The sequence below is a fragment of the Crocodylus siamensis genome, chromosome 1 (genome assembly GCF_052110815.1).
Source record: "Crocodylus siamensis isolate JL-2025a chromosome 1, ASM5211081v1, whole genome shotgun sequence".
NCBI lineage: Eukaryota > Metazoa > Chordata > Crocodylia > Crocodylidae > Crocodylus > Crocodylus siamensis.
This window is the reverse complement of record NC_143395.1, coordinates 265,073,583-265,091,698: the sequence shown is the minus strand read 5'-3', so window position 1 is coordinate 265,091,698 and position 18,116 is coordinate 265,073,583. Positions and strand designations below refer to the sequence as shown.

The following is an 18,116-nucleotide window of genomic DNA, read 5'->3' as shown; positions in this document are numbered from 1 at the left end:
GGTTATGTATTTTATATCACCTATTCTACCCACCATTTCAGCTATTCTGGGCATAGGGTACATGTCACATTTTGAAATTGCGTTGATTTTGCAGAAGTCAATGCAAAACTGGACGGTGTGGTCGGGCGTTGGCACCAGCACAATTAGGCTACTCTACTCACTGGCCAATTCCTCTATTACCCCCCGAGTCCAACACCTTCTTAATTTACTGTTTTATCGTTTCCCTGAGTCATGCTAGAATACGTGACTCTCCCTTTTGAACTGCACAGCCTGGATTGAGGGTAATCTGGTGTCTGATTAATGTAGTCTGATGCACTCACTGTAAAACTCTCTTTAACCTCTTCCAGAGGCTTTTCTTTTCAGCCCATTGAGCCGGGGTCAAAGCCTTCCCTAGCCTGAGGCCAGCTATCTGATGTGGGAGGGGATCCAGAATCCCCAGGCAAGTTTCCAGTAAATACACAGAGACCAGACAAACCTATCACACCTTCTAAGGCTTTAGCAGATTAAAGTATATCATGAATCCTGCCATTTCCCCACTAGGCAAACTTCCTACCTGGCTTATGCTCCACAGGACCTAAAAAGAGCCATGACACTTCACCAGGAACTTAAGCTCAGAGGAAGGAAGCAACAGTAGGACTCAGTTCCCTGGCTGATAGACCCAGAAACAAGCGTTTTTATTCTATGGCAGGTCCTGGTCCTGTTGGGCCACTTTGATGTATTTCCTTGCAATGGCCCCAACCAGGTCTAATCTTTCCTGCAGCTTCAAAACATTCTGAACTACCTTTTATGTAGCTGTCCCCTGGGCCTACCAGGATTCTTGCAGGAAATCTAACATGCCCCAGGCCTGCCTCCCATATAGTAACTCAAAGGGTGAAGACTGTGGAACCTCTCATATGGTTAACAAGTAGGGAAATAAATGATCCCAATTTTGTGGCTCCTGAGACAAATTGCCTCAATATCCCCTTCAGTGTTCAATTAAACCTTCTGACTAGGTCATCCAACCTTCAATAAGCCTCAGACCTCCCTTAACAATAGGGACATGAAGGCTGTATCCTGGTCTGTTAAAACCTCTTTAGGAATGCACACCCAGGAGAAAATTTGCACTAGCTCAGAGGTCACCATTTTTGCTGAAGTCAAGCAGATCATACAGCCTCAGGTTAGTGGGCAGCACAGTCAACCAGGTTGAACTTGGATCCCCTCTGGGGGAACTGGGCTCCAGGGGCCCCACTAAGTCCACCCCAACCTACTGATAGGGTATCACAACCAATGGGACAAGCACCAGTGGGGACCTACGAGGAAGCTGGAGGAAGCCAGCTGGCACCAAGGACAGATGCACAACAGTCTTTGATTTCCTGATATACCACACGCCAAAAAAACCCTGCCTGCCCTTTATCCTGGATCACCCAGCCATGATATTGTTTCAGGACCAACAGTTGGGGCCACCACACACCTTGTCTTTGGTCATCCTCATCAGGAAGTCCCCCTCCAATCCAAAATGGGGGTCCTGGGCTGCTAAGCTTGCATCCACTATGGCCCCATTGGCCCATCCCAACCATCCATAGAGGGGCATAAAGCAGATCCTCCCTTTGATCATGGATGAAACCTCAGCTTTCCTTCACCTGATTCAGTCCACCCTCTCAAAGGACGCCTGAGGTTCCCTGCCCCTCTGCCTCTTTTGGAGCGGGATCCAGATCACAGTGAATCCCAGCCCTTTTCTGAGCACTTCTGGCTGGCAAGGGCCTCGTGCCTGGCCTGCTGTTACTCTCAGTGTGACCTGGGTTGAGGCCCAAAAAGGGAAATAACCCCCCTCGTTCTGGAAGATTGGGGTCAGCCTGGGTTTTATCCATTCTCTAGGCCAATCATAGTAACTTGGCCATTGAGCCCCAATCTCACCCCACCCCCAAAGTGTATGCTAGACAGTGGGCTACCACTGCTCTTACGTGCCCTTTCTGGCTCCCAATGGTCAGATTGAGGTGGCTTATGGGGTAGGGTCAGGTATCCACATTAATGAAGGTGACATATGCACATCTGCCTGTGGGGACATCTGCCTGTTTCACAAATCACTCACGTACAAGCCTCTGGGTCTATGTACAGACCCTGAGTCTATGAGCCCTTTCACGTGAACATCTCTGATTTTTACTGGGACCACATATATCCCCCTGCGTCTGGAATCTCCTGCCTCACCACTGAGACAAAGGCATGGGAGTACCCACTCCTGTGAGTAGTCCCCAATATTGGTGGCCTTTCTCCCCACATTGGAAGCAAATCATTTGAGCCTTCGTCCCCCTGCCTGGGTTGCAGGGATGCTCCAAGTGGTTTTCTTTTCTGGGGGGCTTGCTCAAGCGCTCTTCTCCTGCCTGGGTCCTTAGAAAGAATGGAAGTAACACCCCTACTGGAAGCCTCCCTTGAGCCCTGATCTGTTTGCTTTGTAGCCCAGTTTGGGACTGGAAGCTGCCAGATTCCCAGGAATCTCAGCAGTCTAATTCCACCCCCATGAAGACCTCTATCTTCTAGGTGGCTTCCTCCAGACTGGTCACCTAGTGGTAGGACACCTGCCTCCAGGTTTTTTCCAGGAAGATGGCACTGAAGTCACTAGTTCCATGACCTTCACAGCTATTTGGGAGTTTGGGATTTAGTCAGCGAGTACCTAAGTCCTTTAGCTTCTAGGACATACATTTGGACCCCAAGTCTCCACTTGAAACTTGTGGTGATAGGCCTCCTCTGTGAGACACAATCAATCCAGTATGGCCACTTTAAGGGTCTTGTAATTCTGAGATGACTCTGCACCCAGGGCCTGAAAAGTGGCCTGTGCTTCCCCAGATAACAGAGGGACCACTCTCACAGGCCATGTGCTGTGGCCATTGATAGGTCTCTTCCACTCCCCCAAAAGCAGCAAGGAAAGCCTTCACATTGTCTGCAGGTCCCATTTTGGTGTGGACTCCACACACTATCCTTAAGGAAATCAGTGGCTCACCAACATGGGTAGGGGTCCATCTTGCATCCAATTGCTGCTTCAGAAATTTTTGCCATTGCTGCTGCTCTCAAACTGCTGTTGCTGGGTTTGGAGCTGCTGAAACAGCTGTTGCTGCAGCTCCTCAAGCCATTTTAGCAGGGTTCTGGTCTCCATGGCTGAAGTTGGATTTAAAATGCCTGCATTCCACCATGTGTAGTGTGTTGTTGCTCAGCTTTTATTTTCCCAGGGGCAAATGTGTCCCCACAGGAAACATTATCAATGATCAAACAAAGAAGTATATAAATAACAAAGGGTTATTCCTGGGACCTGGGGAGGGAAACCCCAGCTTTGTGCTGCCTCCTTAGCACTGCAGCCTTCCCTGTCTCCTCAGCTACCCTCCTGTGAGCTTTTAACTTCGTTTGGGGCCAGGCAGTAATCCCTGTCAGCTGGTCCCATACTCCTGAGCAGGCAGGCTATTATTCATTACCATCCACAAGCAGCTCCTGTGCTGAGGTGGTGTGGATAGTCTTCCATCAGTCATTTTAGATTGGCAACTGAAGATGTAGCTTTAAGAAGTGTAAGAAATGTTTGATAAATAAAACTCTGGATTTTTCATAGTAGAATAGGTATTCATTCTGTTATTTGATATGCTCAACTTTCAAACTAGGACTTCTTCAGTAGTTTATATTTAAGCTCTCCATGTTATTTCACTTTTCAAAAAGCCGTTTAATTGATTTGCAAAAGGGTTACAGTTGGTAAGGGGCTATTACTAAGGAAACTGTTAGCTCCAAGCAGTGCTTCAAAGCTGAAAATTGGAAAGTTATTCTGCCCAGTACTATCTTTGGTTGAAAATAACTATACAGTTTAGATAACCAAAGTCCTGTCTGAATCCCTTGAAAAAAATCTGGATTTAATTTCTGTATGTGTTTGATTATTACAGATAAATTACTCGAATAAGCTTGTCATGAGATTAGCGTCTTGTCTAGACACATGGCTCAGCTTTTATTTCATCAATCAAGTACAAACAGATATGTATTTTAAGACTAATTAACCCTATTCCAGTAGAAGGTCTTTGTGTCAAGGGGATCAAATGAATAAAGAGGATGCTATTATTATAGAAATGATAGGTCTTACCTCTACCACTAGTTTTTGCTTTGTAAACTGCCTATGCAATTATCATCATGGGATTCAGTGGTTTGTTTCTCAAAACAAGTTATTTTAATAAAATGAAGGAAGGGCAGTTACAAAGTAAGAAAACAAGGTTTTACATTCAGTGAACAATCATCCGTTAAAAGTGTTACTTACAGTGTGTCCCATTTGGCATACAGACTGAACTAAGTATTTCAGAAGATATGACACACTTATATACTACTTTTGCTGCATATGTCCAAATATTGCAATTTTAGAGCTACTCAAAAACAGCAGATAAGGAAAAGGTAATTGTTGATAGATTCTTGTTTTATCTACATAGGGATTATTGTCAGTGGACAAAGAAATACTCTGTTATCTAGATACTTCCAAAACAATTCTTTGATAATCAAGGAACAAGAGGTACACACTTGCAATTAATTTTTTAAAAACTCGATCAACCGTACCTATATATTTCAGTACATTTAAGCCTCAGCTTCTCTAGTGAAGAATCAGACCCCCCCCCCCCAATGTCCATCATCAAAATAATATGTTGAAGTGAAAATTATGCAGAAAACTAGCTAATTGGTGTGCAAAAAGGAAAACAAGCCTTCTTTTCTTCATTCCTGTCACTAAGGCAGCAAAGTCAGGCCACAAAGTTTTTGTGATCCATTTTAAATCCTGACTTCTGGGTCTTAGAGCTAAGCAGAGGCAGAGCCTGCTGCAAACATTTATTCCACAGAAGTGATTATTTGCATACGTGGTGGCTTCACAAGCACAGGACCAGTAAGCAGAGACTTGATCCAGGTTCAGTCACTCCAGCTACATAATTAACAGCCATGAGAAACACAGATGGCATAATCAGGGTCATTTCTTAAAAATCCTGGCTATCCTATAGGGCTGTGCAAAGTTTTGGTAGCCAATTCGATTCGGAGGAGATTTGACTCAATTTGGGGACCAAACTGCCGAATCTGAGTCGAATTGTGAGAGCAATTAAAAGCTCCAAATTAATTCAGAAAAAGATTCAGTGATTTGGCCATAGACTAAACAGGCAACTGACACAGCTGTCTCCAGCTAGTAAGTCTGCTGGGGTTGGGGAAGGGAAGAGGTGTGGGGGAGGGAGGGATTGGGGCTGGGACAAGCTGCCCAACTGGCACAGGGGGCACAGGATTCAGGGAGGGGGTGGTGAGCAGGATGCAGGTGCGGCAGCACTTAGGGCAGGAGCTATGACCTGCTGCCACTTGCCCAGCTCGGGGGGGAGAGGGGGATGCAGGCACAGCTCCCTCTGTATGGAAGGGGGCAAGCAGGAGCAGTGCAGAGTCCCTGCTCCCTGCACCGTTGTGGGCACAGCAGCGCTGGAAGCAGGGACTCTGCCCTGCTGCTGCTTGCGCAGCCAGCACAGTGGGGCAGGGGTGCAGTGCAGACGCAGCTTGCTCTGAGTGGAGGGGGCAAGCAGCAGCAGGGAGGCACTGCCATGCCTACATCAGCACTGGGAACGGGGACTCTGCCCTGCTGCCGCTTGCAAGCTGGTGCAGGGAGGCATGGGATGTGGGCACAGCTGTGCTAGGAGCAGGAGTTATGTCCTGCTGTCACTTGCCCCCTTCTGCGCAGAGTGAACCATGCCCACATCCTGCCCCCCCTCCTTGCCCCAGCTGGGTAAGCGACAGCAGGACAGAGCCTCCACTCCAAGCACTGCTGCACCCACACCCTGCATCCCCCTCCCCACACCAGCTGGGCTTGTCCCAGCTCAAACACAATTCCTCCCCCTCCTCCCCCAACCAATACAGACTTGTCAGCTGCCTGTTTAGTCTACGGCCGAATCCCCGAAGCAGTGCCAAATCTTTCGGATCCGATTTGGCCGAATCGAATCGGGACAGTGATTCCAAATTGAATCACTGTCCCCCAAATCAGCTGAATCCAAAGCAAATACTTGCTGCTTTGCACAGGTTTACTATCCTGTACAGTAAGAGAGAACAGATGGGATGCCTACAAATTGTCAGCACCTCCAACCAATAGGAAGTGCATCCAAATTTAAAATGATCTGTCTAGAAAATAAAATAAAGCTTTATAAAGATTGAAATATGGGAGAGGCAAGGGTTTTCTGTGATGTCTTTATAGGACTAATTGTATAGTTGGGAGAGATGCAATACAAGCTTTTCAGAACAAACTGTCCTTCTTTGGAAAGCCTACCAAGTTTTTCCAACATCTCTCCCAACCATACAAAAAAGCATAGTTCAAACAAACAAAAAAAAATCCCCCTTGCTTCTCATACAATTTGCTGGACCATCACAGCAATATAATATGAAATGTATTTATCGTCTAAAAGGCTTTAAAAAAATTGTTGCCTCTTGCCACTGCTGTAACAGATGTGAACATTTTAAAAAGTTAATACTGAACCAGTAACAGGAGTTCAAGATGTGCTCTCCACACATCCTGTGTGGGTTTGCCTGTGCTTTAAGTACTTGAGCTTGTAGACTTTTCTGCCTTTGAGATACTTCTACCACATACCCAAACCAATGTGCTTCCTGCTGCTTGGTTTCCTTTCAACCAGGAGTCTTATCAAGCATCTCACTTAGAGGAAAGACTTAAGAGGGCAGCACATCTCAAAGAACTCCAGTTACTGAGTAGAAATTTTGTTTCCCTTCTTGAAGAATTTGTCCATATGAAAATCCTCACGTGGGAGACAATAAAATAGTATGTACATACCTGGAGTCATGTGCAAATGATAACTACAGGATTGCCTTACCAAACAGCTCAAGAGGCTTCTGACTCAACACAGCATTTAGTGAAGACATGAGTCAAGTTCCAGGTAGCTGCTCAGCAGATATCAGGATATGAAAACATTTCACGGGGAGGTTTATGGTAGTTGCCTGGACTCTTGTGGAATGAATTCTGACTATACAAGGCATAGTAGTCTCATAATGCAGCTGGGCACAGTCTGCTATCTAGTTGGACAGAGTCTCGACAAAAATCAAGTCACAGAGACCTTCTGAACAGGTCAGTTCTATACAGATTGAAAGGAAAAGAGCTTTACATTGAGAAAGTGTAACGTCTCAGCTCAGGAAGAGTGGCATTTTTGAAAGAACATCAATAAAACTGATTTGCTGAAATAGGAACCAAGGAGGAAGGGATCATTCAGAGTATCTTGACAGTAAAAATAACACGGATCTGGCATCAGCACTTTGATCTCAACACTGGCCTTTCCAAAATAATCACCACTAGGAAAGCAAATATCCTAGACAATGGCTCCATCATGGCTGCAAATACCAAATTCTGGTCCCATTGGAGAACAAGGACTCTCACTGGAGAGAATGAATTTCAGCCCGAGGAAACACAGAACTGCCAAATGAGAGAACACACGCCAACCCTACTGGAAATATGGGTGTCCACGGTATGCTTAGACTGAGCTAAGGGATAGGTCCACACACACAAGCTTCAACAGATATTCCAGTATGTTCTTAGCTGGAGACTGAGAAGGGGGACAGTTTAAGAATCTTGTTTAGTCAGCCAAATAAACACACCTAGTTAAATCATTCCTGCTGCTAACCAGACACTCTCGGATAAAGGCAATGCATGACTGCTCCATCTCAAGTCATCCAGCAGCCAGCTTGAGAGGTGAAGGGGTTAAGTCTAGATGTAGCATTTTCCCTACAAGTTTCTGGACTTCCTCACTGACATCAGCAGAAACTCCTGGTATCAGAACTGGTCTCAGCCATGTGAGGGCCAATACGATCATTGTGCCAAGTCCTAGTTCAAGCTCTGGAGCACTCTGGCAAATCAGAAGGTACAGAGAGTTCCTAACCATGGAAAGAAGGCATCAGATGGGGAACCTGGGCAGAATCCTCCCAGACAGATTTTTTTTGTTTTGGGGGTTTGTTTGTTTAGTTTTTTGGTTGTTTTTCTTTTTTTGGGGGGGGGGAGGGGACGGGGAGCAGTGGTGGTAAGAAAGTGACCCATATGCAAAGATTTACCTTGCAACTGAATCCTTGGTCTCCCATTTGTAGTGCAGACATGGCTCTGCTAACATGGCTCTGCTACTCCCCTCTGGTGTTTTGAAGCCTGAGAAGTGGATTCCTCCCACTAGGTGGTTCCTATCTCCAGCCAATCATCCAGGGAAAGGCATACTGCTGTACCCTGTTATCTGAGGAATACAATTACCACTGAGAGAATCTTGCTGAAGACATTTCAGACTACTGAGGATCTTGTAATGGAAGTAGTAAAGACCTACCAGGGAACAGCAATTTACCCCTCCCTGGATGACTGGTTGGAGAAAGGCACCTCATCTCAGCAGGATATCAGAGCCAACTTGCTCATATAACTCTCATTCTAGGGGTGTTGGTTAACTGACAGAACTCTAAAATGACTACAGTTAAGGTTATATTTCATAGATGATTTGTACGCTATGGGCTCACCCAGATAAGCATGCACATGTGGTTTGTTGTGCCACAAACCACACATGGTAAATGTGCAACTGTGTGCTGTACTGCAAATCTGCAGTGCCGAAATTTGACACCAAGAAAACCAAACCAAACCACACCAAAACAAAAAAAAGGCTGCAAAAAGCAGTATGCCCACACAGCAGCAGCGTGTTGCCAGAAACAGAGCCTGGCTATCCAGAGCCGTTGCTCTGGCTGCTGGCCAGGTTCCATGCAACTGCATTGGCACCACTACTGCCCCAGGAGGCCGCCAGGATGGCATGTAAGGCTACTTCAGCCTCCCTTACCCCTCCCTTACAATTTGGTGTATGCCAGAGAGTGCATGCCAGGGTGTGCCCTGGGGCACAAAGGAGCGGCACAAATACATGCTGCTAATATTTGTGCTATGTCAAAAGCATGCCCCTACATGTGGGTATGTGCCCTATGACTGTCAGGATCCAATTACTTCCACACTGATTTCCATCTTTTCTTGAGACTTCATCCTGCGGGTTGAGGTATTTTCTGCTGGACAGTCTGGTAAAAAAAGGCACATATTATGGAGGTTAAGGTGAATACCATTCTTCCTCTTACCAGGACAATATGGTGATGGCTAGCATGATTATCTTAAAACTAAGCCTGTGAATGAGGGCATTGAGATGTCTTAGATCCAAGAAGGATGCCAAATGAAAGGGAATTTTGTTAACTCCAGAGCTAGCAAGAGCAAAATCTTCTAGACAAAGCAAAATCTCATAAGGATGATCCCTGGAAAGGGATAGCACAAAGGAAGTTTTGCGGGCAGTAATAAATCGGATGGCATACCCAGTTCACAGGAGTTGCTCCCCTCCCCTCACCCCCCAAAAAGGTGGGCGGGAACCATATGGAGGAGAGAACAAGGAACAAAAGGAAAACAAAAAACAGTGGTGAAAGGCAGCTACAGCAATAGTTCTTCAAAAGGGCTCTAAGAAGCTTCAAGAAACGTGATCCAACAGAAAGCATGCAGTCTTATCCAGGCATACCAGAGGAACTAAGAAGTAAGATGCACATAACAATAATGCCCCTGAAGGGCACAAGGAAGGCAGGACTTGAATTTTTAAGACAAAAAAGGGGCATGTACTGAAGTGCATGTACACCAATTGCAAAAATGTGCATATGGACAATTCCTCAAAAAAGAACTTTAGCTTGTTGAGGTTTTCGTATTTTATTGAGCCTTTCTGAAAATAGACACATGTGCTGTCCCAGTGGTGTTCTTGGCCATTTTTTCCTCAAAAATTGGACAATTTATAGAGAAAGTGGACCTGTTTTTACTACCAGGTAACAAGAGTTTTGAAGTATGAGCAGCTCTTCAATTATTTGTTTCACCTAAAATAAATCATATCAAAACATTAAATAGAGTATTAGTTGAAATTACACATTTAGGAACAAGAGAAGTTTAGAAATCAAGACATGCCTTTCCATATTACAAAACTTGCTCTGCCAGCAAAACCTGCTTTTGCAATTCATGCATCTTCAAGTGTTAGATTTCCATCTTTATTTTATTATTTTTATTTAATAAAAAAAACTATAGTATGATGGTATTAAAATTATACAGCATCCCTTTTGAACAAACTGCATTTAACTCTTTAAGTTGTGTACATTGAAAATTTGCCCCTCCTCCACCAGTAAATCTAAAGAAGGGGTACGCACCAATTTTGTGTCATGGGAATAATGCTTAACCTATGCTAAAAGAAACACTTGAAGATGGGCTTGTGTATTTCCAGATAGAGGAACTTCCTAGAATGCTATACTCCGGCCCCTTGCATGCAAGGAAACTAATTAACTGATGTACACAGTATAAATCTATTATGGCTATATTTTTATGTTGGTTAATTTTTTTGCAAAACCCCCCCCAACAAACCATTTCCTTTTCTGAAGGGAAACTCTTCTGATGACTTGACCTACCCCTATTTCCCTGAAAACAACATGACATATAAGAATCTAGCAAACCTTACAAATTCACCTATTTTAAAACACACCTAGTTCCAAAGGAACTTCAAGAAATAGATATCTAGTATACCAGAGGTGAAGGAATGACCCGTGTAAAGAGAATGAAAGCCCATAAGGAAATATTGAGACACTGAATAGGGATATGGGATCGGAAGCCAAGGGGAAGAAGTGTGTGTCTAGAGATACAAAAGGCACCACTGAGGAACGAGAGATGTTTGCAAAGTGGACGAAGACTCTGGGACAAATTTTTGAAGGTCAATGCAAGGGAGTGCTATAGGCATTCCCACAAACTAGCCAGTCACCAGCTTGTCATACAAAAGACAAGGCTGCAGCTCACAGGGGCCTACCTATTGTAATAATATTTAACAAAGATACGTATCTTAACAGACTGCTCCTATTACATCCAAGGTCTGTAGGTTAAGCAATGGCATTTGATGCGATTCTAAGCAGACGTGTAGAGAATTCATCTGGAACACTATGTATGATTCCAGTTTCAAGAAAGTGGAGTTTGCTGTGTGGATAACATGGAGAATGAATGGCTTACTCAAACTCTTGGTCTCTTGTACAGTAACTGAGCTTGTTTGAAAAAATAAATAACAACACATTTTGCTTCCAGCGTGGAAAAATATTGCTGTATCCCCTGGTTTTGGCCAGAATGGGAGGGCTGATCTTTGCTCATAATGGCATACTTATTCATAATTTAGGTAATATCTTTAATGGTTTGAGCTCGGTCAGAATTTGGAATGGAAACAACAGAGTATGCAGAAGCGTTCCAAATCAATTGTAAAATTCCTGCTGAAATCAGTGGCTAAATAAAAGTTCACCGACTTCAACTGGGAATTAATAAAGCCACTTTGAGAGCTCTTGAAAAGTCCCAGCCAACAAATATGAATATTCCCCACTTTAATAAAAGCTAATCTTTGTTTTTACATTCACTAGATATCAGCATGTCATCACTTATAAATCACCTCAGGGATTGAAAATTTGATTACATCACTGTCTAGTCCTCCCAATACATTTATTCTAAGAAGCTACAATTAAAACAAGTACTTACCTGGTGCCACACATCATACTGAAACTCTAAAAGAAATAAAGATGTTCAGTCTCATAAAATCTATCACACCACAAGACAATTCTTTAAGCTTTAGAATTTACAAAACCAGGTGCTACAGAAAGCACTTTGTACAGTAATACAATACTGCCGAAAGTAAATATTTCTTAAGAAAACAGGAAAGTTTATATACAATTCAATCTAAACTTTCTCATTTACGTCTCTGGGGAAAAATCTCATAATGGTAATAATTCAAGGTGTCATTCTGAACAACATCTGTTAACAGTGGTTCTTGTTCTCCTACCCCTTTGAATGTAAGTTACTTTAATATCTTTCAACAGAGTACTTCAGTGAATTAAAAATTAAATCAGATCTTTCTCTGGAATACAAAACACTTCCTGAAATTTGTATAAAAATAGTCAAATTGGTGAAATCTTTGTAAAACTAATTCTTTACATGCTTTTACTGACAAAACAAGCTTGAAACAAAAATTGTACTAAATGGGTTAAACTAAATTACATTTAATGATTGAAATACTATGGCGACATGTGGAATACAATTTAGTGGAATATTCGATTTTGAAGTGATTATAGAAAATTGATACAAGAGAGCAGATAATGACAAGTTTCATTTACAAAAGTATCTAGCTAAATGCTAGTTCATAGACTTCAAATTCTGTAAAAGTTTCCCTCGCCAACCACTGGGGTTAGATTCCTGAAAGTTCCTGTGGCTAGCAAAACCATGGTTGGCAAGACAAAAGGCTTCTGGGAAAAATGGCAGGTAGCAGGCTGATGTGCGGCCATGGAAAACCATGGTTACTCAAAACCGTATACCGTGGTAGCCAAAACGGTATATAGAATATTAAGTGTGGATACTCAAAACTGTGGTTGGTGGGGGAAACCTGTACTATCATCCAAAACGCTTCTTTTTTGGTTAGATAATGAAGGACCTTTGCCTTTGTAGTAAACAAATGTAATGCTATGTGGAACCAAGTAGGAGAGGACACCTTCATTTAAATCAGAAAGATGACAGCTGTTATGGTCATAATCCTGACTCGCAAAAAGCAAAGAACAGAACAAAACAGAACAGAAAAGAAAATATTTTACAAAATTTACAAATGATGTTCACTAAATGTTAAGGTACCAATTCTGCAGTCTAATCTACACAGAGCACCTATGCACATGAAGGGGCTGCAGATGCTGTTACGGTCCACCCCTGAAGATCCAATGGGATTTGGAGCCCAAACTCAACACAGTCACTCAGAAGGAAATACATTGATGACCAATACGTGTGTTGTAAAGATTACACTTAAAAACAGCTGAGTGTCAAACCAAGAAAACACAATCTTTCATAAATGTCTTCTACTACACACGAGAACAGATGCAGGATGTGATGTTTTCTTAGTTTATTCATTTATTTTTGCAGGAATCTGCAACTCTTTGAGTATGCACTTTCTGGAGGTACCATGCATGCATAGCCTCTTAATGCCTTTGTACAATTTTATTTTTTAGTAGTAAGTTCATTCACAGCATACACAAATCTAAAATGTAGAGACACCATATATACAGGATTTAACAAGATCATGTCTTGTTTTAATGAAAAAACGTAACCGTTTCACACAGCAGGAAATATGGATCAGATACATGGGTACCACCATAAATAAATAAATTTTCAAGAACACAGTTAAAAAAAAAAAAAAAAAAAAATTTCAAGGTCTTGAGAATCTAAAATGATAATATTGCATTAATTCCACCGACCTCTGATTATTCAAACAAATAAAAAAAATTGCATTAATATTTATGGACATAAATAGCAATGAAAATGCCCCAGACTAAAAAAAATTCGGTAAACTGCAATTATGGCCAACTTTATTTAAAGTTAACATTTTGGAAGAAAATAAAATAGGTGCAGCATGCAGAGGCAGTACTGACTACATTTTTTTTCTTCTTTCTGTCATTATGGGGATTGGAGATTCACTGTAGGAGCAGACCACATAAGTTTGACAGTACCAAAAAAGCTGTTGAAGTATCTATGAACCCAACCCTCCACCTCTTACTATAAAAGCCATTTTCACATTCTAGGGTATACCACTAAATTTAAAAAAAGCCTTGATATCAACATAATTTCATTTTTAAGCATATTTAATATTCTCACATTTAAGTTTTTTTTTAAATAGTCTTTATTTTTTGCCATCCCAATTTCAACGCTTAAATATTCCTAAATTCAATTCCAAAAGATTTTACAGTCAATCAGTGTAAAACTCTGTTGCCATTATAAAGTCAAAATGCGAGATGTGTAACTCGGACAGATACAGTAACTGGAAGAAAAAAACATTAAAGAAAACATGATTTAGTAGCATGTTATGTTCAGGAAGTACTAAGACTGAGACCAGCTCTTTAAAAATTATTACACTTTCTCATCATACCTCCCATCTCAAGAGTTAACACATACTCACACATCCCCCCATCAGAGACATACACACAATTCATTCTGTTCTAAGACTACATCTTACAAAGCATTATCATTTGCTTCTTAGCCCCCTTCTTCCTCTCCCAAACAAGCAAAAGTTGATAATTACATCAAATTAGAAGCATACCCAAGTTTAGGATTTCTTTTGGTTTACTACATTCTGAAGTATTTTCCACAAGCCGCATTCTAACAAAAACTTTTAAGAACTACAGTAGTATTCTCTAATTTAAGGGAAATGATCTTAACAGCCTACTAAATAGAAAATAAGCCTTTATAAAAAGTCAATTTGATGTTGCTGTTCATCTGTTCTGAATACCTAATGTCCACATTGGTTACCAACCGTACCATCTATTAGCACAGCTGAGGGAAAGTTCAGTTATTAAAAAACAAAACAAAAAAATACTAGTGCATAAACTCAGCACAACAGCATCAGCACCCCACCATCCACACATACAGACACAAAACTTTTATACAATACAGTGCATTTTATATGCCAGCTGACATTAGGGTTTTATGTGCATTAAATAAATATTACACAAACCAACCTTTTTGGCATAAACTACAGTTCAGTTGGGGCACAAGAGGTGTCACCTGCTTTGAAAAGGAAAAATGCATGATCTAAAATTTCAAACACATTCTGTGTTCTCACAAACTAATGATATTCAAGTACCACAAAGTTTTCCCTATTAAATGTTTGAGCATGGACCTTTGCGAGTAAAAGAACAAACAGAAATATTTAATACTCTTTGTACAACCAGCAAATGAGAGTAATGAAAAGATTAAATACTATAGGATTTTTTCATACTTCTCATGTGACGGCACTGCCACTTTTCCAAAAGCATCTCTCAGGCTGTCCTGTGTTTGTTAACAAAAACTATGAATGTCTCCTTATACCAGTTACCATGCAGTTGTGATTATTAGAGCTCATAGAATTTATGGGCGGCATGCATTTTTTTTAAAGCAGCATTTTCTCTGTTTCAAAACAAAGTGGCATAAACGGTTCAAGCATGTTACCCTCTACTCTCATTGGCTGACTGTCCTTTTAGTTGTTATCATTTTATAATCCCAGGATAAATTAAAACTGTTAACAATTCAACAAAAATAGGACTGGACAAAACACTAAAATCATACAAAGGCAAAGGTGTCATACAGAAAAACTATGGAATTATCAGTACTGTATTGAGTAACTGAACATACAAACAGGTAATGACGTTTGTCATCTCTCAAGGAAGAAAAATATTTCAGTTTATCCTTCTCCCCACCCCCTCATCCCCACCCTCACTATTCATTTATGCAGGCAAAATGACAAATATTTACTTGCATTTTAAGTTCCTCTGGAAAGTGGGGTTCTTTTTCAGACACACTGGGTTCTTCACAGAACATCAAAAAGCCATTATGAATGTATAAAAAGAACATTTTAATTCTGATGCCTTTGACTTAATTATGCTTATCAGTGCTACACACTTCAGTAAGTCTGCTAGCAATCAATTAAATAGCTTATTTAAAGATTATGCTTAAGATCTGAAGAGTTCAGGAACATATTTCAATATCATACCAGATAAAATACAAGTTCCTGACATGAGTCACAAGATCACAGTTTTGTACTGCTAACTTTAAAAACTGGAGGGAGGGAAGACAATAGGATAGCAATATGGTCAATATAAGAAATACTTCCCCTCAAATGCTGTGAAAGTATCCAGCTTTAAGTAACAAAGTTCTGATGAAAAAAATTTAAATGCACTGCACCAGCTTTGACCAGTACAAAACCTACCCTAAATCAGTCACACAATTTATCATCATCATTCAGCTGCCCAAACCAAAACGTTTTGATTTCACAATTGAGTACTTTATTACACCAACCTGAAGTATTCAAACAAACTGAACATCACCTTATTGATACAGTATTCATGTGCATAAAAGTACCAGTAGGATTTTTAGTTTGCAAATATTCTGTATTCTTCACTTGATTGCAAACATTTTCTGACCAAAATTAAAAAAAAAAAAATGCCGTGTGCAACTTTTTGAGGTCTGGCATCTGCTATTTTATACAGGCTGGTTTACAAACAATGTGCAAATAAACCTTTATTGAAGAGCTAATATTGATTAATTGTTTTTCAGCTAACTCAGGTTTGGGGCACAAAGTACCTTCTGTGCTGTAAACATGAATTCTTCACAAAATTGGAAGCTGAAAAGGCCTAAGTAACAGGGCGCAAACACTTCTCATACATATCCATTGCTGAGCTCAAGTCTTCCAAACAGAATTTGGAATAGTTCCGCATTTGGCATACGTTCACTGTACTGCTACAGAGTACAGTCTCAGAAGAACGTTGTATATAAAAGCATACTTTACTTTTAGCTTTAAAACACAATGGCCTAATGAAATCATGCAGCAGTATTTTCATCTGTAATATGATAGAATTAGTTCTTAGTTAATTACCAGTGTTGACACAGGTTGGTGAGCACTGTACAAGCAAAAGGGATTGTAAAATCACCTCTGATTGTACTTTCGTAAGGCTAATGTAATACCTCATTTACTCACCTAAATCACAATTCAAAACAGCACGTTTTGTGTAGACTTAAATTACCCTGAAAAAAGCAGCAATTACAAATACCCTTCTCTTTGTTTTCTGTGTGTTGCAAAATGTATGGTTGCATTTTCCTGTCTTCCTTTTTCAGTAGTTTACAATCTAGAAGCACAGGGAGCCTTTGTTTCCAGCTAGCTGTGGCCAGGCAAATCAGCCCTGGCTCTTCAGTTTTTCTGGATACCTGTAACTTTTCACACTGTGACTTAAAGGTCTGAACTTAAAAAAATTAAAAAAAAAAATAAAGTGAGGGTCACTGAGCAACAACTAGAACCACAGGGAAAAAACAGCAGCAGCTTTCTGCCTTCCTGTGTACATTCTTCGGAGTGAATCCTTCTCTGGTTTAGGGGATCTTTTCTGCCTTGCTCACCACAACGGGATAAGAAAAAAATATCCTCCCCTCCCCAATTTATTCCTTAGTGTGGCATGAATGGAAACAGTTTCACATGTATGTCCCCTTTTCCAATTAGAAAATAGTTGGTTGGCAAAGGCTGGTAGGCAGACTGAAAGGTTCCCCATGTTTCCTTCTCCTACGACTCTTGGCTCAAGAGCCCGTTTTCAACCTAATGCAGCCCCTTTCTGAATTTCAGGTGTACCGTGGCATTTCACATTGCTCACAGCGGTTTAGAGCTGGGTGGTTCAAAAATGTGCAGCTATCACAGTTCCATGGAGCCCCTTCAAAGTCTTCATCTCTTGGCTGAGTCCGTGGCATTTGTTTGGAGCTGGTTTGATGCTCTACAGAAAAAAAAGTCAGGTTATTTTTCAAATAAAGCCTTTATTAAATTAGAATGATCTAAGATTATATTACTAAATGGTAATATTAATAATAAATATGCTATATTAACATGAATCTGGAAGTATTACTAAAAAGCTGCATATTACATTTGAAAACATAATATACATGTTTTTCCACTTTCATTATAACTAGTAATAGCTGAATTCCTGCGCCTATATAGAATCACAGAACATTGCTGTATAAGAGTGGCTGCTACTATTATTCAGTTACTGGTACTGTCAAAATGCTTGCCAAGAACATTCTTCTATAACCCTCTTGAGAGTTCAGTATGAACTAGTTTAAATGTACCAGTCACCCTCCCAAGCTTGCCATTTTCCATGAACATTTTACCTGGAAAGCCACTTTGAAAACGTTTCTTCAGAAAAAATGCATCGAATTAAAGTCTGTCACAAACTTCCTTTAGCACAACGTGGTTTTTCAATATGAATATACTAATGTAGACAATTTCCCCAGTTCAGCAAAGGCCACCCCCCCTTTCTTCCTGCCAAAAGATCCTGAAAGGAAGCAATGTGGTATTCGGATAGGTTCTTTTTCATAAATATTTTAGGTACAATAGCATGAAGGAGGCTATGCAGATAAAGGCAATATTCCATTGCCCTGATGGTCAATAAATGATTAATTTGCTGGAACTGCACCTAATACGACTTGCTATGTTTTGAATTAAATAGTTTATTAGTATTTATATACCTTTTCCTATTATTATTATTTTGAAGAGATGTTATCAACTAGCAGACAGATC

At 40.9% G+C, this 18,116-nt stretch overlaps 1 protein-coding gene across 9 annotated transcripts in view; it reads right to left on the bottom strand.

The window, feature by feature from the left end:
- Nucleotides 1–4,032: 4,032 nt before the first annotated feature.
- Nucleotides 4,033–18,116, bottom strand: part of TAB3 (TGF-beta activated kinase 1 (MAP3K7) binding protein 3) — a 105,213-nt gene continuing 91,129 nt past the window's right edge. For 7 of the 9 annotated variants that reach the window (XM_090061837.1, XM_090061888.1, XM_090061903.1 and 4 more), the window contains one exon: nt 4,034–17,316. In XM_090061837.1, the coding sequence (XP_089917963.1) occupies nt 17,168–17,316 (149 nt within the window). In that variant the 3' untranslated portion in view covers nt 4,034–17,167. Of the gene's footprint in view, nt 17,317–18,116 lie in introns of all 9 variants that reach the window. The other 2 variants (XR_016444063.1, XR_016444065.1) reach the window with 2 other exon arrangements.